The sequence below is a fragment of the Cajanus cajan genome, chromosome 6 (assembly GCF_000230855.2).
Source record: "Cajanus cajan strain Asha chromosome 6, NIPB_CcT2T_4, whole genome shotgun sequence".
Taxonomy (NCBI): Eukaryota; Viridiplantae; Streptophyta; class Magnoliopsida; order Fabales; family Fabaceae; genus Cajanus; species Cajanus cajan.
In genome coordinates, this window is record NC_138522.1 from 57,673,250 (window position 1) to 57,695,258 (window position 22,009).

Below are 22,009 nucleotides of genomic sequence, written 5' to 3' on the forward strand. Positions count from 1 at the left end.
AAAATTGAAAGAGAAAAAAAAAGTGTGTGAATAAGAAGAAGAAAGTAACAAATTGAAAGTTGAAAGTGTAAAATTAAATTTTTTTAAAAAAAATCATAATTTTTTTATAATTTTTTTAAAAAAAGAAGATGGACTTATAAAAAGAAGGAGGTGTATATATAATGAGCCTAATATAAATGCGCCTCTTTTACTAGGCTATCAATATAAATTTATAATTGGGCCTATGAATTTGGGTCACTGTATCCAAATTTGGGTTGCAAGAATTGGTTGTGATGGAAGGAGCAACTCACTTTATAACTCAAGAAAGACCAGAAGAGATAAGTCCGCATATATGCTACTTCATCAACAAATTTTAATCTGAATTATCCTTAATAATATCATAATCATCAATAATATCGTAATGATAGATTACCAAAAATCCAAAAGGTTAAAAAAAACATTACTGTTATGACATTGAAAGAATATGAACATGCCTCTTTAACTATGCTGTCAATTTGGGTCGTGGCATGTAAATGGATTTAAAATTCAACCATACTATTTTAAAAAAATTATAACTAATTTGACAATAAATCGACCCAAATTTATTTATATAAAATGAATTTCAAAAACTGAACTGATTTAGTAATTAGGTTCAATGTACCGGTATATCATTTTTAAATAATAAAATAAAAATAATTCACTTACGCATCTTATATCTTGTGATTCAATGATTTATAATATGACATAAAATATTTGAGTGTTATTTGTGATTTTTTTTTATACTTTTTAATAGTGTTTATTATCAAATGATATTTTATAATTAATTTTTACATGGCAATTATAGTCTTTTAATGTTTTTGAGTTGATTTTTAAAAGTTCATTTGTAAACTTTTTTTTAATATATTTTGTTTAATAAAATAAATAATTTTTTTTTATTTTTATGATTTATTTATCTACTTAATTAATGTTTGAGTTAAGTATCTAATTAATAAAAATTAAATACTCTTTTAATTTATGTTTTTAAAATGAATTTTGTTTTAAATTTTTTTTTTTGATTTTCTTTCTTTTCTTCCTCTCGTTTTCTTATTCTACTTTATCTCTTTCTAATCACTCTTCCTTTATTCTTCTTTTTTTCCTTAATTCTTCTTTTTTTATTTTTTTAAAAAAATTTCTATTTAGCAAATAAGGCACTCACTGTTCATCCTTAATATATGTTAAGTCTCAATTTTACTTCTTTTTGGACGAGACTTATTGAACAATTTCACTCATCATCTGAACCATTACAATATAATTGTTCTCTTTTTGGTTCATTTTGTGTGCAGATATAACTAACCCAAATTCATCTAACAATACCTTAATCCACCTCATTTTTTGTGCAGGTATTGAGTGAAGAGTGGAAAGTTGAAGATCCTTTGGATTGGAAATCTAAGAAGCTAAGGAGCAGAGAAGAGTGAATGCGCCGGGCGCCACATGACCCGCGCCGGGCGTGATCAAAACAGAGTCTCACCTCTGCAAATCCACATCTGCGCCGGGCGTAAAATTAATTGCGCCAGGCGTGTCCTAAGGCATAAAGTATTTGGAAGACCCCGCGCCGGGCGTGAAGACTTACGCGCCGGGCGCGAAACCCTAATCTGATATCTCCAAGCTCGTATTTGAAGCCATTTTCGAGGGTTTCTCCCTCATTCATGCAGGGGCGCCTCCCGGAGCTGCGGAAGGGATTCCCAAGGCTTGGGACCGTTCGTGTGTGGATCTTTCCTTCGGTTCTTCACTTCTCCCTTCATCTCTATTTTGTATTTACCCTCATTGTTGAGTGGTTCTACCCATTTTTTTGGGGTTAGATGTAACCAACGTACTCTATTGTAATCCTTACGTTTTTAATGATATATATATGTATTGTTTCATTCTTTGTTGTGTACGTTTCTAAGCTTAATGCTTGCTTTGGATTGATCACCCTTTGCATGATTTAAGGTTCCATTGAGTATTGGGAAATACCATTGAAACTAGTTCTGGAACATATGCCTAGTGGAGATTGTATCTAGGGATAGAGTTTGACCCATTAGTAGTCTTAAACCCTAATCTGTAATGTGGGTGTAGGTATTGGGTACTCAAGGGATTGATATTCAATATCCGCACCTAGGCTCTTTCTCTAAGGGATTAGGTTTGAGTAAACTTATGGGTTGACTATGCAATGTATATAACAAGAGATTAAGGATTCATTAGTTTGACGTTCGGTGAAATCTAACCCCCACAACCTCACAAAACCATTATGTCATCTCTAACCTTTTTCACTCACAATCAATTATTTTTGTAGTTTAACATTCCAATAGTCATAACCTTGAATTCACATGACAACTATGAAATTGGAATCATTCTTTAGTCACGAATAGTCAATAAATGCTTATTTTACCTTCTAATCCATGTGGATACGATATTTTTACTACTTGAACGGTCGGTATACTTGTCGTGTTTGAGACCGTTGATAGAATTAAACTGATTTACAATTATAACAAAAGTACTTCAACGGAAATCTCAATAATATACTTCTTTAAATCTTATTTTTTTCATTCTTAACATGATTTTTAAACCTAATTTTATAACTTATCTTCAATATTGTATATATTGAATTTTTTAATGACATTTTGAAATCATGATGATTTTACAATAAATGACCAATTAGAAACAATATATTTTTATTATTACTATAATGTATTTATCAAAATTGTGTTTTTGTAATTTTAAAATACACTTACAAACAATACTTTTGAGAACAATATATTTACTTTTCTAGAAAAAATATTTTTTTTTGCTCTTTTGAAAATAATAACATGTTTTTAGTCTTTCAAAAAGTACTTTTGAAACATGTATATTTATTCTTTTCTAAAGTACTTTCATTACGTATGTTTTATAAAATACTTCCTAAAGAATAAAATAATTTTCTAAAAGTATAAATATATACTTTTCATACTTTTCAAAAGAGTAAAATTGAAAGGTGTTTCAAAAATAAAAAAGATTAAAGGAGGAATATTATTAACTAAAAACAAGACTAATTAACAAAAATCATGTTAAAATCTGTTTTGATATAGAGAACCTCCTTAAAATAATTTTAGCGACAATCTAATTTCAAAATATAACCTACCTCCTTTTAACTCTAGTAGGAAGTATATATTTATATTTGAGTGTTATGAAATTTTAGATTCTTAAAAAAAATGTATAAAAGTTATAGCTAAATCATCTTTAATTCTAATTACAATGAATATTTATAATTTTTAAGGTCAAACAATTGAGCTTATGTCTCGGTTAAATTTGTAGGTAACTGATTTTTGGGACCAAAGGATACATTGTTCTCAATCCTTAAACACATAAGTGTAAATAGTCGTCTTAATCTTAATGTGTGTTTGAAAAAAATTTTAGGTTGAATGTAATCCATGTTTTTTTTTTCAATTCATGAATATAGTTGTTCTCTCACATGGATAATTGGAACACGTGAAAGTCAATTTTAAGACATTTGAACATAAATAAAATATATTGTTGATGACCACATATTCTAGTGAAAAACATTATTTGGTAATAAATTTCAATAATACACAATTTTTTTAAGAGTTAATCATCTATACATTGTTAATGTAAAACTTTTTACACTGGCAACCAATCATATCTTTTAAAGTTACTTATTTTATTATTATTTTATTAAATAAGCAACTGACATGACATTATTAAAAAATATGATTGGTTGCTAGTGTAAAAAATTTTTACACTGACAGTATATATGTGATTAACTCATTTTTTAATTTTGAATACAAAAGTATGAAGAGACTCAATGAATGTCTATTTTAATGTAAAATGTCAGACAAATGAAAACTTAAACAATTCATAATCACATTAAAATAAAATAATGTTTAAATTTGTTTTGATATGGAGAACCTCTTTAAAATAAACTTAGTGACACTATAATTTCAAAACACAACCTACCCCCTTTTAGTTATGGGATGAAGTATATACTTGTATTTGGGTGTTATAAAATTTTAGATTCTTCAAAGTCAAACCATTGAGCTTATGTCTTGGTTAAGTTCGTAGGTAACTACTTTTGAGACCAAAGGTTATATAGCCCTCATTCCTTAAGCGCATAAGTGTAAAGAAACATCTTAATGTGTGTTTGAAAAAATGTTAAGTTCAATATAACTAACTTTTTTTTTTCAATTCATATATATAATTATTTTGTCATCTGAAACATTGGAACACATTAAAATTAATTTTAAAGCATTTAAACATGTGTGTTAGCGACTGTATATTCTAGTGAAAAACATTATTTAGTAATAAATTTTTTGTAATTTTTAATTTTTAATTTTTAATAAAAAAATGTAAAGAAATTCAATGAATCTCTATTTTAATGAAAAGTGTCACTCAATCAAAAAATTAAATAATTTATAATCACATTAAAATAAAAAAGAGAAATGGCATTGTCAAAAGATTAAGTGTGTGTTTATTTTGATGTTAGATGAAACGAAATATCAACTCATTCCTTTTCCTACTTCTATATTTTTCTTTGAAAAATGTAAAAAATTCGTTGAATGGTATTCATCCAGTAAAAACAAAGATGCCGCCTCACTTTTGTTTTCATAAGGGAAGAGGAGAAATTATGTTCCCACTAATTGATTTGGTTAGGCAACAAACAATTCCTTAGCCGACTCCCCGAGAGTAAAACCAAAACGAGGTAAGGAAAAGTCAACCATAGCTGCATTCTGCATAAGAGTTGAAATAAGAGAGAGCGCAGAGAAAAAGAAAAAGAAAAATGGAGAAAATAGAGCACACAACGGTGAACACCAATGGAATAAACATGCACGTCGCATCAATTGGCTCGGGCCCCGCGATACTGTTCCTCCACGGCTTCCCGGAGCTTTGGTACTCATGGCGCCACCAGCTTCTCTCCCTCTCCGCCGCGGGCTACCGCGCCATCGCCCCCGACCTCCGCGGCTACGGCGACACCGACGCTCCGCCCTCGGCTTCCTCCTACTCGGCCCTCCACATCGTGGCCGACCTCGTTGGGCTTCTGGACGCTCTGGGCATCGACCAAGTGTTTCTAGTGGGCCATGACTGGGGAGCCTCCATGGCCTGGCATTTCTGCTTGCTTAGGCCCGATCGCGTTAAGGCCCTCGTCAACATGAGCGTCGTCTTCCCCCCCAGAAACCCTAAACGAAAGCCCACTCAGAGCCTCAGAGCCATCTTCGGCGATGATTACTATATTTGCAGGTTCCAGGTAAATAAAAAATTCAATCTTGTTCATAAGTTTTAGAAGGGTAATATTTTCTAGTACTTTGTTATTCGTAGAAACCTGGGGAGGTTGAAGAAGAGTTTGCTCGTGCTGGTGCTGCCAGAATAATAAAGACATTTCTTACATGTCGCGATCCACGACCACCTTGTGTGCCTAAGGAGATAGGATTTGGGGGCCCGCCTCACCTTCCCATTCATTTGCCTCCGTGGCTGTCTGAAGAAGATGTCAATTACTATGCCACCAAATTTCACCACAAAGGCTTCACCGGTGGCCTCAACTACTATCGCGCTATGGACTTGTAACTTTCTTTTGCTTCTACAGATTGGGAATAAATTGTTTTCATGATTTGCTCTGGACAGGGAAGAACCCGGATAAGACTTCATGATTATACGGAAGGAACTCAACTAGAGATATCATCAAAATATAGTTCATTCTATAAGGGTTGAATTAGATGTCAAGTTGAAATTTGATATCAGAATCTACCTTAAATTTGATATTGGGTTATGTTCAGTCTTAAGTGCGGGAGGGGGTGATTCGATCCTGCATCAACTAGAGTGTAGAGATATGAAAAATGTATTCCCAACAAAGCTTCAGTCCCTTGCACACCATTTTTGTGAGGTTAAATTAGATAGAGAGCATGTTTGGTTATAAGTTTAAAAATACTTTTGAGAGTTTCTCATTTATATTTTTTATTTTCAGTAGAGAAACTTTCGAAAACGCTGATAACTCGTATAAAAAAGGTTAAGTTCAAATTAAAGTGACAGATGAGATGGTAAGAGAAGAGAAATATGGAAAGAAAAAGGGTTGAACTAAAGAGTCATGTTTAGGAATAGGTTTAATATGTTAATTTTTATGAACTAATGGAACTTGACATGTAGTACTGTATGCATGTACCGATAGATGTATTATCAATTTGTTATAAAGTTTTTGCCTATCTGATTTGTTGAGGGATGTGTATGTATAGTGAAGTAAATTCTGTTTTGTCTGCAGAACTTGGGAGCTCACAGCAGCATGGACTGGAGTACAGATCAAGGTGCCGGTCAAGTTTATTGTGGGAGACCTTGACATAACATATACTCCAGGTGCTAAGGAGTATATACGTAATGGTGGCTTTAAGAAACACGTACCGTTCTTGCAAGAATTGGTTGTGATGGAAGGAGTTGCTCACTTTATAAATCAGGAAAGACCAGAAGAGATCAGCGCGCATATATACGACTTCATCAAGAAATTTTAATCCTTCAGAAGTATACCGCGTACATGTCATTAATAATTCCTAGAATCATGATTTGGATGCACTATCTCACAAGCTTGTATGAATGTCAAGTCTTAACTAGTCTCAAAATCCCCATCCCCCCGCACCAAATAAATGATGTCTTAGTGGTTGAATAAATCCCAACTCCCAAGTGTTAGATTTCTTCCTGTGTCTCTTTTGTATTAGACTATTAGTTAATGATGTGGTACTAGCGATTGGATGTAGCAGTGATACTTGGTAAAATAGAATAGGCATATGGTGACAGCAAGAATGCATGATAAAACGAAAGTTGTGGTTTATGGTCTCAACTTTGTCAAAGGCACTGATACCAGCAAAAGCGAAATTGAATTAAGGTATACCTGAACCCGTCAGATTGGTTAACCCGATACCGGGAACGTTCTAATACAATTCACTGTGACAAAAGTATTGTCATTAAACCTGCATTAGAAAATAAGTTTTGGAAGGGAAAACACACTCTTAAAATAGACTATGCTTAGTTTGTGAACATGTATAGTAACAGAGGACAATAGAGTCATAAATAAAATGAAATAAATGTACGGCTATATTATGCATATACTTGTAATAGCAAACGAAGACCACTTTCATATCTTATTCAATGAAAAAAAAAATGAATATTAAACAGAATAAGATATTCTAATAAAGTTTTAAACATAACGTGAAAACAATCCATTCTTTTCTCTTTTTTTAAGAAAAAAAATTCCTACGAAAATATTTTTAAGAAACAAACATGAAGACAATCTGACAACAAATTTTAACACCTTTCCTAAAAACTAAGATCTCTCCGATACGTGCATCTCCTGAACTCGTTTTTGTAAAGTATACCATTTTACAAAAAAAATTACTCCAATGGTACAACAATCTAAAAACGTTAAGTGAATCTCACATAATATCTCAATGATTTTTTAGCTATAAAAACCAAATACTTGTATAAAATTAAAAACCTCTTACAAAAAAATCAAGTAAACATCATCCGATAATTATCCTGAATAAGAACCAGTCTTAACCGGTGAACCTCGCATAGTATTAGAGTGCTCTAATTGTTGGACTTAACCAACCATTGATATCTATCTTGTTTCGAACTATATCATCACTGTCTTCATCCCGTCCATACATCATAAAGTAAAAATATAAAAGACTAAGTTTGTAGTGGAGACCCATAGCAGAATACTAAATATAAAGGAATGACAGATCAATAAATAATTCAATCCCACTCAAACAAAACCGTCATTCCCTCTCTAGTCCTCTTTTGCAAGCCAGACTAAAAATACATGGATTCAAAACTCAAAATAGAATAATCGTGGCAAAATCAGGTAGAACAAGAGCTACTCATTAATCCTCTCAAAAGTAGTTTGTGCTAGAACAAAATTGTTCGGGGAAAGCGTTTCAAATTTTTTCCCTTTCAAAAGGAAAATTAAACTAACATTAACAAATTGTTCCAAAAACACGAGAAAACAATGCTTAATGATCATATGGTAAAAGGAAAATTCCTTCATGTTTGAGTTCCAGTGCTCAAACTCTAAAGCCTCTGCTATTCCTTCTTCCTCTGGCCCGTTCAAATTTCCTTCCCTTTGCACGGACATAGGGCTTGGTGTGACTATGGGGCACACCAGGAGCTGGTCCGAAGTGCTTGACAGCCTCACGGGCATTCTTAGGACCTCTAAGAAGAACCTGAAACATTATTCCAAGAAAAAAGTCATGCTTCAGAAATATGACATTTTTAAAGCACTGCCACTACAGCAGGGGACAACCAAAGCTTGCTTTATTATTTTCTTCTTCCTCCTATAAGTAAAACGGAAGAGCATGACAACTAGCCCCACAACCCCAAACAATTAACAAAGTTGACCTTTATTTACAGCACAAGATTGGTATGAAATAGAATGAACAAAAATGCTAGAAACAGAAAGGATAATAACAGTTTGGGTGTGAACATGTAAAAGAACATTTGCTGCCAAACAGAATCATGCATAGTATTTGTCCTCCACATGAACAAGATAAAGAAAAATAAATTCTAGACTCCATATACATTTATCATTCAGTTGATTTTCACTTTTACAAAGATAAGTGGCCAATAAGCCAGCACAATCAACATGAATATTCATAAAGTGTGAACAAAGCAACTAATTATAAGAGTCAAGCATACATTGCAGCAGGCAAAACCATTGATAATCTGCTACTTGTTACACAGCCAGTGCACAAAGCCAACAATATGGACTTGCTTGATAAGCTTTTCCAAAAGTATGGAAAAAAGAAAGTAAGAATAAAAACTGAAATAACATAAGTTAAAAAATATTTTTTAATAAAATAATGAGAGTTTCTCTAATTTTAGATTTTGGAAAAAACTTGTTTCATTTTTTTTTCTTCCCTTATAAGTTTTTCTAAAATAGGTTTATTCAAACAAGCATTATGAGCCTAATTGGATACAATTTAGGACTTTTGAATGTTTCTCTATTGAAAATAAAGAGCATTTTCCTATAGAGAAGCTCCTAAAAGCCCTTCAAGAAACATGATGCTCAATAACCTTCACAACAAGTTAACATATAGGGTTTCTTTAGGTCAATTTTTCAAAAAGCACTTCTAAGAGAAAAAAACATTAGCTAAAATTAGCTTGAGCATAAGCTAATTTGAAGTAACTTACTCCTATTAGCTTGTCCAATACCTTATTTGTAATTTACACATTTGTTTTAATGTATGGAGAAACTTATTTCAATTTTACTTCCTTTTTTTTCTCTAACTTACTGGGAAACTTATTTCAATTTTAAGCCCTGTTTTTTTTTTCCTCTTATAAGTGTTTTCTGGAGAAACTTATCCAAAGATGTCTATACTAACATGAGGCTATTATCAGGGACATTATTGTGTATTTGTCATCCCAACTCACAAGTTACAATAAGAAGCATTAAAAACCATACCGTGTTCTGGCCAAGTGGAGCTCTAAGAGCCAGTTCCTCAAAGGAGATACATTCCCCACCAGCCTTCAGAATTCTAGCTCTGGCAGTTTTAGTGAACCTCAGGGCAGTTACCTTCAGCGCAGGAACCTCGTACGCACGAATGTCATCGGTCACAGCCCCAACAACCACAGCAATCTTGTCCTCCTAAGAAAATCCAAAGCATACACATCAATGGCAATTAAAATCATCACTTCAAATCTTAAAAAATTAATCACGAATGAAGAAAACAGATAGGTAGGTACCTTCCCCTTCATGTAACGGATCAACCTAGAGAGCGATAGCGGAGGCTTGTTGACCTTGCTCATGAAAAGGCGCTTGAGGATGACGGCGTTGAAATTACTCGAAGTCCTCCGAACAAGAAAACGGTACAGCTGAAAACACAAAAAGAGAAATGTCAAATACGAAAAGCAAATCTCACGTTTATTCATTCAAGGTGATGAACGAGCTTGAAAAGGAGTGTACCTTGACGGCGAGTTTGAGGTAGATGTCATCGGATTTGGGAGCGGTGCGCTTGGTCTTCTTGGACTTACCTCCTGCCTTCAAATCGATACCCTGCAATTGAATTGGAAAGAGTGTGAGATGAAGTGTTGGAAGGTGGATGAGTTAGACGAAGAGTTGAGACGAAAGTACCATTGTGAATGGAGTTTCTTGCTACTGCCGTCACCAAGCGATGCAAGGGTGCTAGGGTTTTTGTTAGGGTTGGATGAATTTATTTATCCTTTTTCCGCAGAGTTAAAAGGCCCGAGTCAACTCGGGCCACGTCCATGACTCGTTTAGTCGCACTCGTACAACAAAATACATAGTAATAATAATAATTTGGCTAAAAATCAAATTTGGTCTCTTATAATAATTTTTTGTTTCAATTTAGTCCTATTTTTATTTTTGGTTTCAATTTGGTCCCAAACTAATTAATTGGTTTCAATTTAGTCCCTAATAAATTAATTGGTTTCAATGTGGGACTTTCGTCCAAATTATTTAAACGGAGTTAATTTTTGGTCACGTGGATGCCACGTAGATGCATACGTGGATGCCACGTGGATGAAATTTTTTTGAAAACACCTGGACCCAGAACGGCCCGTTCTAAAACCGGAACGGGCCGTTCTGCTTACACTTTTGGTGTGTTAATTTTGCATCGAGAACGACTCGTTCCAGGTGCAAAATTAACACACCTAAAAAGAAACCAGAATGGCCCGTTCCGGTTTCAGAACGGGACGTTCTGGTTTATTTTTTTTATATATATAAAATATTAATAATTTTACAAAATATATATTATTAATTTTATTTTAATTATATTGTTATATCTAATAAAATAAATATATTAATATTTTTTTATATTTTATTTTATTATGTTTATCTTATTAATTTTTATTATTTTATTCCTCTAATTTTAAATAAGTTGCAAAAAATTATAAAGTGATATTTAAATATTTCTTCAAACAGAAAGAGAAAAAGAAAAAAATTATTACTCTATTTATAAGACAATTGTATTTTATAAAAATAAGTAATTTTAACATTTTTACCATAAAAAATATTAAAATACTAATAATATATAAATTTTATTTATTTAGTAATAATAAATATATATATCGTTTGATACATTAAAAAAATTATAATATACGTTAATTTAAATAAACAAATAATTATATAATTTTAAAACATTATATATATATATATATATTAAAATTTTAAAATTATTAAATTTTTAATGATAAAGACTAAAATTGCACAATTATGATATTTGAGAGATTAAAATTGTTCAATTAAAAATTGTGAGACTAAAATTACACAACTGTAATCTTTTAAGGACTAAAATTACTCAATTAAAATCTTAGGGATCAAAATTGCATAATTATAATACTTGAGCGATTAAAAATACAATTAAGCAAGAATATTCTATATTCAGTTTTGGAACGGGCAGTTCTGAATCCAGAACGGACCGTTCTGAGACCAGAACGGTCCGTTCTGGTTTCAGAATGGCCCGTTCTGATGCACTAGTGGTGTGTTAATTTTTGAGTCTGGAACGGCCCGTTCCGGTTTCAGAATGGGTCATTCTGGTTCCAGTGTTTTCAAAAAAAATTGTCATCCACACGTGGCATCCACGTATGCATCTACGTGGCATCCACGTGGCCAAAAGTTAACTCCGTTTAAGAAATTTTGACGGAAGGACCACATTGAAACCAATTAATTTATTAGGGACTAAATTGAAACCAATTAATTAGTTTGGGACCAAATTGAAACCAAAAATAAAACTGTGACTAAATTAAAATAAAAAATTATTATAAGGGACCAAATTATATTTTTAGCCTAATAATTTTTATACATTTAAATTTTATTATACTGTTTTTTTATTAAAAGGAATAGTTGAATTCAAGTATAATATTGTGAGTTAATCATCTATACAGTGCTTGTGTAAAGTATAATATAAGTAATTAACTCTAATATTATTTACAAGAATGCACGTACATTCTTTACCAAACTATCGTTAACCACCTAAATTTATTGTTAAAAAATTTATATATTTATTTTATTTATATTTTTTATTATTAAATTATTATAGAATTCACATTATTTATTTCATTATAAATTCATATATAAACATGACTCGCATTTTTATTAATTATATATATACGAAAAATTTATAATATAAATAAATTATGTAGCAATATTTTCTTTACTTTTCACTAAAATGCAAATATATTTTATTTGTTTTTTAAGGGATGTGGTTGAGGTCATTTAAAATTAGGGTTAGAATATAAATTTCAAGTTAGCAAGTTACTTATCACCTACAAAAAAACCATTAATAGTGAGATTTATTTTTAAAATATTAACATAATCAACATAAGAGCATAGATGATCAGCCACAAATTATAATGTGTAGGGTTACGATAACATATCTATTATTAATGTATTTGTATACACGTTCAAACTTTGTTGAACATCACTCCTTAAACTTTGTTTAGTCACGTTTTGTTCTTAATGATATGTAGAACGAAAATTTAACTGATAAAATAAATAGTACTCTATAACTCTCAAGTCGTAGTTTTTGCACATTGTATCCTTCACTTTTAAATGGAGCTTATTGTATGTGTTTGTGTCATTATTTTTTTGCATCGTATAACATTAGGATTTATATATTATATTGAAATGACGAAATTCATCTAACACCAACAAAACATTATCTATTTAGATGTAACAACAAAAGATAAAATGCTAAAAAATATATATGAGAAAACATATGAATAACTCCATAGATGATTGGAGAAATTTGAACTTTCATCTCAGTTGTCATTTCTTTTTTGCAAAGGTTTTAAAGAGGGAGAGAAATCACACTATAAACTCAAAAGGTGACAAAATTTGTTGATCGAGTAACACAAACAAAATTGTATAAGGTGTGGTTGCGTGTCACACTAACAGTGAGAGAACAAAGAGAAAAATAATGCACTATCTTTAACCATTACCCAACATTTGATTCACTGTTTGATGCCAAGAAGATTGAGATATATATGTTATTCTCGCATTTTTGTATTGTATATTTTTTGTCTCGACTTGACATGTACATGGTGCTTTGAGAATGATTTTCATGATTTCAATAATTTGATTAACACTTTCCCTTATTTAAGAGTTTTAGAGTTTAGGATTTAAGGTTTAGAATTAAGTGTTTTATTATATATATAAAAAAAGGTTTTGTGGTATTTAATAAAAAAAGTTGATATAAAAAATCACATAGTATTTAATTAAGACAACTATAATTTTTTAAAAATACAACAAAATATGATGGTATTTAATTAAGAAAATTTAAAAAAATTAGGAGTACATCAAAATTTAATAATATCTAATTAAGACAATTTTTTCACTTAAAAGAAGTTCATTAGTGTTAAAAATATAAAGATTTTAATATATTATTTTTAAGGGTAAATTTTCTTGGATTTTTTAGTACGACTTACATATAGTTCACTCATCCAACAATTTCGCCAAAACATTGAGATTTTCATGATTTTTTTGTTTATTTCTCCTCATTTTTTGCTCCTTCACTTTTTTTTTTCTTTTCTCCTTTTCCTCTCTCGCTCTTTCTCATCTTCTATTTTTTTTTGTTTCTCCTCTCTCTCTTTCACCCCTTTCTTCCTTTCGCTCTTCTCATGTCTTTTGTATCTCATATTCTCTTTCTCTTTTTATTCACTTCTGTCGTTTATTTTCTCTTCGTTATCTTTCTAACTTTCTCTTGTTTTATTATTTATCAATATTTTTTGTTATAATTTTATCTATTAATATTAATGTATAATTTATCAACCAGATAATTACGAACTATCGTACCAACCTTCACCACCTTAGGAATGTAGTACGTTGTCAAATCCTCTTTTAAGTTTGGGGGTTTCCATCAAAAAAATCAAGTTGTCAGAAGAAAAGTATATCTAAATGTGAAGGGAGTTCTAATTTAATTGATACCAACAATCATGTCAAAGTTCTAGATACTCCTTCTATTTGCATTGAGACTATTGTTATCAATTTTGAAAGAAAAAAATATCTAACATATTGGGGAAAAGAGAAAAAAAAAATAATGTTTAGAATGCTATAAAAGATATCCTAAATTTATATATTTAAACTTGTCTTATGATTGTTGATTTACTTGATACTAAAGCAATAAATGACACTTTATTTAAGATGTCATTGAAAGAAAGTTCATCCTAGACAAACTTAAAGTTGTGATGATTAATACTTTGTTAAACTATATTTTTTTAAGTGTCATTTTGACTGTATTTTGGTTGAAATATTTGATTTATATTTCAATAGAGTTATAATGGTTGAACATTAAAAATATATAAAAGAATTTTGGATTGCATCAAAACTATTGGCGATATCTATATTCCAAGTGAGGGGACAAGATGCAAGTAATTATCATCATTGAAATATATGACAAAATGTATCAGCAGCATGTAACTTGGTTTTGGAATTTATGTGTGTTCTTAACGAGTGAGAGAGTTTGGTTCATGATTCTAAGTCATCAAGTGATACTTTGACAATGAGAAATGGACTTAAAGTGTCATAAGGTGAATATTATTTTTAATAATATATATATATATATATATATATATATATATATATATAAACTTTTCATACTAATTTTATATATGTTGCATATGTAATTAGATAACTATTTTCTAGCGGACAATACATTTTTTAATAGACACCAATTTTTAGCTCCATTTTGAGGTGTGAGATATCATCTCCAATATTTTGCAGGTCATAGTAATGACCCTCAAATTGGAAATGAAGTGTTCAATTTATGTCATGCGTCCTTAAGAAATCTGATCGAAATGATATATGATATTTTTAAATTATGGTTCATAATTTTTAAGGCAACGCCTTCATTTCTATTTAAGACATTATTAGAACTTGTATTAACATGTATACCATTACATAACTTTCTTTGTAAAAAATATCGTTATGATGAATTTGAAATTGAATCGATGGAGGGATCATCGTCTTCAATGTCATCAGTTAATGAAAAAAAAATATTTAAATACACAATTCAATAAATAAAATAAAATAAAATACTACATTATTATTAGAAAGAATAAAATATTATTTTATTTAGCTCAAATAAAAAGTGTTAATAAATATCATTAAATTGTAGAAACAAAATATACTCTAATAATATTATTAAAAATCACAAGGTCAAATAATAATGAGATATAAGAAAGAAAGAGAGAAAAAGAGAAATAAAGACATGAGAGGGAGAGAGAGAGAAGGGAGGGGGAAAGAAAATAAGGAGAGGGAGATGGAAAAAGGAAAAGAGAGTGGGAGTGAGAGTGAGGGTGAGAGAATGAGGGAGAAGGGAAAATAGAAGGAGAGAGTTGAAAAGTTGTATTTCCATTTTCACCTTCTTTCATGAGTGTTTTTGTGAACAAATAGGATAAAAATGATTTTCAATGAACTATATTCCTGAAAATATTTAAAAATAATAATTATCAAATATGGAAAATAAAAATCCTCAATTTAAGATTTAAAGAAAGTAAAAACATTTTGTGTATTAAACTTTCTCTAAGTTTATAATATTTAAGAGGGTAACTTGTTTTTGAGAGCCCTAACTATTTTATTATAAGGTCTCTTCATCTTTTATTATGGTTTATAAAAACTTTGTTATTTATTTATAGATTCCTTGTGTAAATTCCCGTTGAGGTTTGAATTTTTTATCCGAATTTTTTATCCTAATGAAACATTAAATGGTCTTTTGAGAGTGTTGACATTATGTTTGCATGAGTTCTCCTCTCACCCCTTGTAAGATGGAGGATCAACCATGAGTCAAACTTGTGGGTTGTGCAAGCACGAGACCAAGACATGATAACACTTGTGAGACCTACCTAGCTTATATCAACATGTATACACTAAGGCATGAACATGTAAATGTAAGAACTAAGAGGGTATACAAATAGAGTATGTTTGAGAAGTTATTTGAAGAGTTTATAAGTTATTTTTATTGGTTTATAAGTTATTTTGACTAAAATAAACTTGTTGGATATACAAACTTTTTTAAATAATTTATAACTTATTTTCATAAGTTAATTGAATTAACTTATGATTTATAACTTTTAAAATTTATTTTCCTTCTCTTTTTTATCATTATTAATTTACTTGTAATCTTATTTAACTTTTTTAGTCTATAAATCATTTTGTCTACCAATGTTGATTAACACAAGTGACAACAACTTGTGTCTCTTAATCAAGTTGTCAGAACATTTGAAGGAGAATATTCACCTTATATATACTTATGATCTCCGACTAAGATTATTCACTATTTTTAACGATGAATTATTTATACTAATATCATAGTTATCTAAAAAAATATTTTTATCTACATGTTAATCTATCGCTCTTCTTATTAAATAAATATGTCATTTTGCATTGATTGATTAACTTATTATCTAATCTTATCTAGCACTTTGAATGATAAGTTAACTTACAAGTTTCTAACTTTTCAGCTCCTAATTTATAACTTATAAGTTTTTACCTAAATTTATAAATTTCCAATCCAATTATAATTTAATTTTATTAAATAAACTCATAAATTAATTTTGAAAGAGCTTAATATAAAAATATTTATAAATAATTTATGTATAAATTAATTGTATTTTTCTATAGAGAAATTTATTCCAATGTAGCTTAAAAATTTGAATTATATATTTAGGTTGTTAGAGTTGATACACCCGCCACATGTAGTCCTAGTATCAACAACTATAAAGTTACTTTGTATTATTTTTTTACTATTTAATAATCATTCATAACATCATATACAAAGTCTGAAATCAAGATTTTTCGTTTTTCTGTTTAATTACCAAAACACCCCAGAAGATTACGGAATAGCCAAAACTATAGACTTCCGACGACTCACTCTTATGGCGTGTCCGAAAAGTGATTACACGGCGTCCAATTTTCTGAATCCCTAAATTTTCTCCTCCTGCCGCGGCCGTACTGACGATGATCTCCTCCAAGCCTCCGCGCCGGAAAGTCGTTCCGGCGAACGGCGATGACTCCGCCGACAAGCTTGATCAGCTCCTCCTCTCCTCCGCCATCTGCAATAACGAGGACCTCGGCCCCTTCATCCGCAAGGCCTTCGCCTCCGGCAAGCCGGAGACGCTCCACCACCACCTCCGCCACTTCGCGCGGTCAAAAGAGTCGGAGATCGAAGAAGTGTGCAAGGCGCACTACCAGGACTTCATCCTCGCCGTCGACGACCTCCGATCGCTCCTCTCCGACGTCGATTCGCTCAAGTCCTCCCTCTCCGACTCCAACTCCAAGCTCCAGTCTGTGGCGCGCCCTCTCCTCTCGTCGCTCGACGCCTTCGTTGAAACGCGCAACGTCTCAAAGAACGTGAACCTCGCCATCGACTCGGTCCGCGCATGCGTCAAGCTCATGGAAGTTTGCTCGCGCGCCAACCGCCACCTCGCTGACGACAACTTCTACATGGCGCTCAAGTGCGTGGACGCGATCGAGCGCGAGTACTTGGACCAAACGGCGTCGTCCACGCTGAAGCGGATGCTGGAGAAGAAGATTCCGGAGATTCGCTCCTACATCGAGAGGAAGGTGAACAAGGAGTTCGGTGACTGGTTGGTGGAGATCCGAGTAGTGAGTCGCAATTTAGGTCAATTGGCGATAGGTCAAGCCTCGTCAGCGAGGCAGAGAGAAGAGGATCTGAGAAGCAAGCAGCGCCAAGCGGAGGAACAGAGTAGGCTCAGCGTGAGGGACTGCATTTATGCGTTGGAAGAAGAGGACGAAGACGGAGTCATTGCCGGCGGGATCGGAGAAGACGCCGGTGGTGTCGCCGGTTTTGATTTGACTCCGTTGTATAGGGCTTACCATATTCATCAGACGTTAGGGTTAGAGGATCGGTTTAAGCAGTATTATTTTGAGAACCGGAAGCTTCAGTTGACCTCGGACTTTCAGGTCTCGTCGATGACTCCTTTTCTCGAGTCGCATCAAACGTTCTTTGCGCAGATTGCGGGGTTCTTTGTGGTGGAGGATCGCGTGTTGAGGACTGGGGGTGGGTTGATATCGAAGATGGAGGTTGAGAATCTGTGGGAGATTGCTGTTAGTAAAATGTGTTCTGTTTTGGAGGATCAGTTCTCCAGAATGCAAACTGCTAATCATCTTTTGCTGATTAAGGACTATGTGAGTCTGTTGGGAGTAACCCTAAGGAGATATGGGTACCCCATTGATGCATTGCTCGATGTTTTGAGCAAGCATAGGGATAAGTACCACGAGCTGCTTTTGTCCGACTGTAAGAAGCAGATTGCGGAGGCCGTTTCATCTGAAAAATTTGAGCAGATGTTGATGAAGAAAGAGTATGAGTATTCCATGAATGTGCTTTCTTTCCAAATACAAACATCGGATATCATCCCTGCTTTTCCCTACCTGGCACCGTTTTCATCCACCGTGCCGGATTGTTGTAGGATTGTGCGGTCCTTCATCGAGGATTCTGTAAGTTTCATGTCATATGGTGGGCAGCTTGAGTTCTATGATGTTGTTAAGAAATATTTAGACAGGCTTTTGAGTGAGGTTTTGGACGAAGCTTTAGTGAAGCTTATCAATACGTCGATTAGTGGTGTCTCCCAGGCAATGCAAATGGCAGCAAATATGGCTGTCATGGAGCGTGCTTGTGATTTTTTCTTTCGCCAAGCTGCACAGCTTTCGGGTGTTCCCTTGAGAATGGTGGAGAGAAGCAGAAGACAGTTCCCTCTAAGAAAAGCCCGTGATGTTGCGGAAGAGATGCTCTCTGGGCTACTCAAAGCCAAAGTTGATGGATTTATGTCCTTGATCGAGAATGTAAATTGGATGTGTGATGAGGCACCTCAGAGTGGAAATGAATATGTAAATGAAGTCATAATTTATTTGGAAATTTTGGTTTCAACTGCTCAACAGATATTGCCATCTCAAGTCCTTAAGAGAGTTTTACAGGAAGTTTTTGCTCACATATCAGAGAAGATAGTTGGGACTTTAGTTAGTGATTCCGTTAAGAGGTTTAATGTGAATGCTATTAATGGAATTGAAGTAGACATCCGGCTCTTGGAATCATTTGCTGATAATCAGGCTTCCCTTTTCTCTGATGGGGATGTTGATGTTCTGAAGTCATCACTTGCCAGCTCAAAGCAACTGATTAATTTGCTATTAAGCAATCATCCGGAGAACTTCTTGAATCCAGTGATCAGGGAGAGGAGTTACAATACTTTGGACCACAAGAAAGTGGTGATTGTTTCAGAGAAGTTGAGGGATCCTTCCGATCGGCTCTTTGGAACCTTTGGTAGTCGTGGGGCCAGGCAGAATCCAAAAAGGAAATCATTGGATACATTGATAAAAAGACTTAAGGATGTTAGCTGATTAAGCTTATAGCTGTATGTAAGTTACTTCCTCTTGTTTTGATTTCTTGTTTTGTCTCTAGTTCCATTTTGACTATGAATTATTTAATAGTGAGTTGTGGATAAAATTATTTGGTTTAGGCCAGTCTATCAATGTCTTCCAAATGCATTTTAATATTTTTCAAAACATTTGTTTAAAATGTAAAATTCGTATTTTTTTTTGAATTTGATTTAAATAGTTTCATATAATGTTATTGTATTTGTTATGAACTCTATCCCTCCTGCTTGCTTAAGTGTCTTAAATGTGTAACACGATGCTTGCTTTTCCTGCGTAGTTGTTGGTGTTCATTCAACTTTCATAGATGTAGGTCTAGAAGACTAAAACTCCTGTTAAATTACCTCAGCTTTATCGAAATATTATGATCATTACCTTGACATTTGTAACTTTGCTAATCAGCCTTAGCCTTGTTTTGTACAACATTGTTTAGCTGTAAAACTTTTTATCAGAAAAATGAAAGAAAAAGAAAATCATGTTCTACCTATTGCTTCTTCAAATTTGTCCAATGATAAATGAAGGTTAGATTATTGAAGTGACATTGATCCACAGTTAGAGTTTTCTAAAACCATGATTGATAGCCTTAGCCTGTGTAGGTTGTGAAACTGAAATGAGGTTACTTTTCCTATTATGTCATGATTGTAGGTCTTACACAGGATCGTGTGAGGGTCTATGAAAGACAGCAATTACGAAAGAAACCATTAAACACAACACTTAATAATATAAATATTATTTAGAAATCCGTGAGCCAAATTGAAATACAGAAGCTCTCAACCTGATTGACAAAATTAATCCCAAGCCAATTGAAACCCAATTTGGGACTGAGATTCTAATGCAATGCCAACAAAAATTGTTGCTTCAAATCGAAACTAAAACATTGGATTTCAAATCTCTGTATGCAGCAACCTTGAGAGGCTGAGAGAAGTTATTAGGTGAAGGCAAATGAATGATTTTATATTTCTAGCATGCCTCTTCATGTAAGCATCCTTTGACTTTGAAGCAGGGACAATGTATAGGCCTACATTGTTGAAATTAAGCTTTTTCTTTTTTATTTAGAAGAATGGGAGCAGAAAAGAACCACCTTTATATCACTTGGTAATAGATTCTTTGAGGCGTTTACTTCCTGCACAATAGGTTTTACACTTCACGCACCCTTCAAATATTAAAGTTCCAAAAATACCTTTAAAAACTATTTCCATCCCCTTCCCATTCCTGCCTCCTAAAAATGCACATAGGTTTTACACTCCCAAATTACCTAATCCAGAATGTAAAAATATGTTCTAGAACATTCATTCCAGAATGTTAAAATGTTTTCAAAACATTCATTCCAGATTGTTAGATGTGTTCTGGAACACCTAATTTAGAATGTTAAAAATGTGTACCGGAACACCCATTCCAAAATGTTAGAAATGTGTGTTCCAAAATACTCATTCTAGAATGTTAAAAATGTGTTCCAACTTCTGGAGCACTCAATCCAGAAAGTTAAAAATGTGTTCCGGATTAGGCTTTCCAGAAAAGAAAATTACATTCTAAATTGGTTATACTTGTTCTAATATGTGTAACACATAAAACATTTTGAAATGCATAATCCAAAACATATAAGCACAACGAAAATCTCAAATTGTCTGAACCTTCCTATGAAAGCTCAGTGCTCCTATGGAGAGGAATGGGGCTGAAGTACCTTCTTAAGAAAGGCAAAAATAGAGGGAGAGAGAGAGATAATGCCTACTATGGAAGGGTTGGGAAAGGTGAGAGTGTATGTATGAGTGGGGAGATTAGATGAAGATTATCTTTTATATTTTCTCGGTGTAGATGAATAAGGTAGAAGAAGGAGTAGATGAAGTGGGGAAGGTAGAAGAAGGTGAGGGCAAAAGGGTAGTTTAAGAGTTTTAAGAAGGATGTAGGTAGTAATTGGGATGGTGGTGGAAGTTATTCTCAGACTTTGAACTGAGTCATGAACCATTTATAGCAAAAGTTTGGGATATTAATTGAAGACATTAACATTTTATATTATATCTCTAACAAGAGTGGCTTCAAAGTACAACACTCACTGGCAAACTTTACAAAGTATGGGTTAGAAATTGCAGTAAAATCAGATCTAATGAAATTACAAAAGACTGTAGTTGAAAGAGAAAAAAAGGATCCCAAAACAAAATTTTCCAGGATATCACTGCTTAAGGCACTTGTTAAATTCTCCCAGTCCTACAATATTGAACACTATCCGACCAGGTCACCACAATATCACAATTCTGAGATTTGATGGACCAAATCGCCCAGGTGGGTTCCACAAAAAAGATTGTTATCTTTTGTTACAGAATCTAATTCGCTGTGTTTGACAACCATGCATAGAAACCATGCTTGAAGTGCATGGAGACTAGTGTTTTTCTGTATTTCTACATATCTATATCTACTAATCTACATAGGAGCCTGTAGCTGAAATGTAGTATGTTTGGGTCCTTTATTTTTGGGCTATATAGAAGACTTCGGGGCAGTTGAAAACTACATCATTGTGATAATCTTTACAGAAGTAGCATTCACATTCATTAATGTATAAGTCAACAAATTTATCATTTAATAAGAAAAATTACAGTTTATATTATTGTATAAGTCAACAAATTTATCATTTATAGTAAACCGTAA

The 22,009-nt window shown here is 32.7% G+C and overlaps 3 protein-coding genes across 3 annotated transcripts; 2 read left to right on the forward strand and 1 right to left on the reverse strand.

The window, feature by feature from the left end:
* Positions 1-4,634: 4,634 nt before the first annotated feature.
* Positions 4,635-6,808, forward strand: LOC109812214 (alpha/beta-Hydrolases superfamily protein). The gene is made up of 3 exons (XM_020376131.3): positions 4,635-5,233; positions 5,305-5,546; positions 6,239-6,808. The coding sequence occupies exons 1-3, from the start codon at positions 4,769-4,771 to the stop codon at positions 6,480-6,482; spliced, it is 951 nt and encodes a 316-aa protein (XP_020231720.1). The 5' UTR covers positions 4,635-4,768; the 3' UTR covers positions 6,483-6,808.
* A 1,019-nt stretch (positions 6,809-7,827) lies between these two features.
* On the reverse strand, positions 7,828-10,246 carry LOC109812216 (large ribosomal subunit protein eL18y). Its single transcript, XM_020376133.3, has 5 exons — positions 10,097-10,246; positions 9,929-10,018; positions 9,709-9,837; positions 9,428-9,610; positions 7,828-8,189 (listed from the first exon to the last, which is right to left on the reverse strand). The coding sequence occupies exons 1-5, from the start codon at positions 10,097-10,099 to the stop codon at positions 8,031-8,033; spliced, it is 564 nt and encodes a 187-aa protein (XP_020231722.1). The 5' UTR covers positions 10,100-10,246; the 3' UTR covers positions 7,828-8,030.
* A 6,505-nt stretch (positions 10,247-16,751) lies between these two features.
* Positions 16,752-19,584, forward strand: SEC15B (exocyst complex component sec15B). The gene has a single exon (XM_020376141.3). The coding sequence runs from the start codon at positions 16,940-16,942 to the stop codon at positions 19,334-19,336; it is 2,397 nt and encodes a 798-aa protein (XP_020231730.1). The 5' UTR covers positions 16,752-16,939; the 3' UTR covers positions 19,337-19,584.
* The last annotated feature ends 2,425 nt before the right edge of the window (positions 19,585-22,009 follow it).

What these genes read in the sequence shown, in the direction of transcription:
- LOC109812214 (XM_020376131.3), top strand. Translation starts at nt 4,769, where the DNA reads ATGGAGAAAATAGAGCACACAACGGTGAACACCAATGGAATAAACATG. An exon ending in ACTATATTTGCAGGTTCCAG is followed by an intron (nt 5,234 to 5,304) that starts GTAAATAAAAAA and finishes TGTTATTCGTAG; the next exon opens with AAACCTGGGGAGGTTGAAGA. An exon ending in TACTATCGCGCTATGGACTT is followed by an intron (nt 5,547 to 6,238) that starts GTAACTTTCTTT and finishes TTTTGTCTGCAG; the next exon opens with AACTTGGGAGCTCACAGCAG.
- LOC109812216 (XM_020376133.3), bottom strand. An exon ending in ACCTCAAACTCGCCGTCAAG is followed by an intron (nt 9,838 to 9,928) that starts GTACACTCCTTT and finishes TTGTGTTTTCAG; the next exon opens with CTGTACCGTTTTCTTGTTCG. An exon ending in TCCGTTACATGAAGGGGAAG is followed by an intron (nt 9,611 to 9,708) that starts GTACCTACCTAT and finishes GGATTTTCTTAG; the next exon opens with GAGGACAAGATTGCTGTGGT.
- SEC15B (XM_020376141.3), top strand. Translation starts at nt 16,940, where the DNA reads ATGATCTCCTCCAAGCCTCCGCGCCGGAAAGTCGTTCCGGCGAACGGC.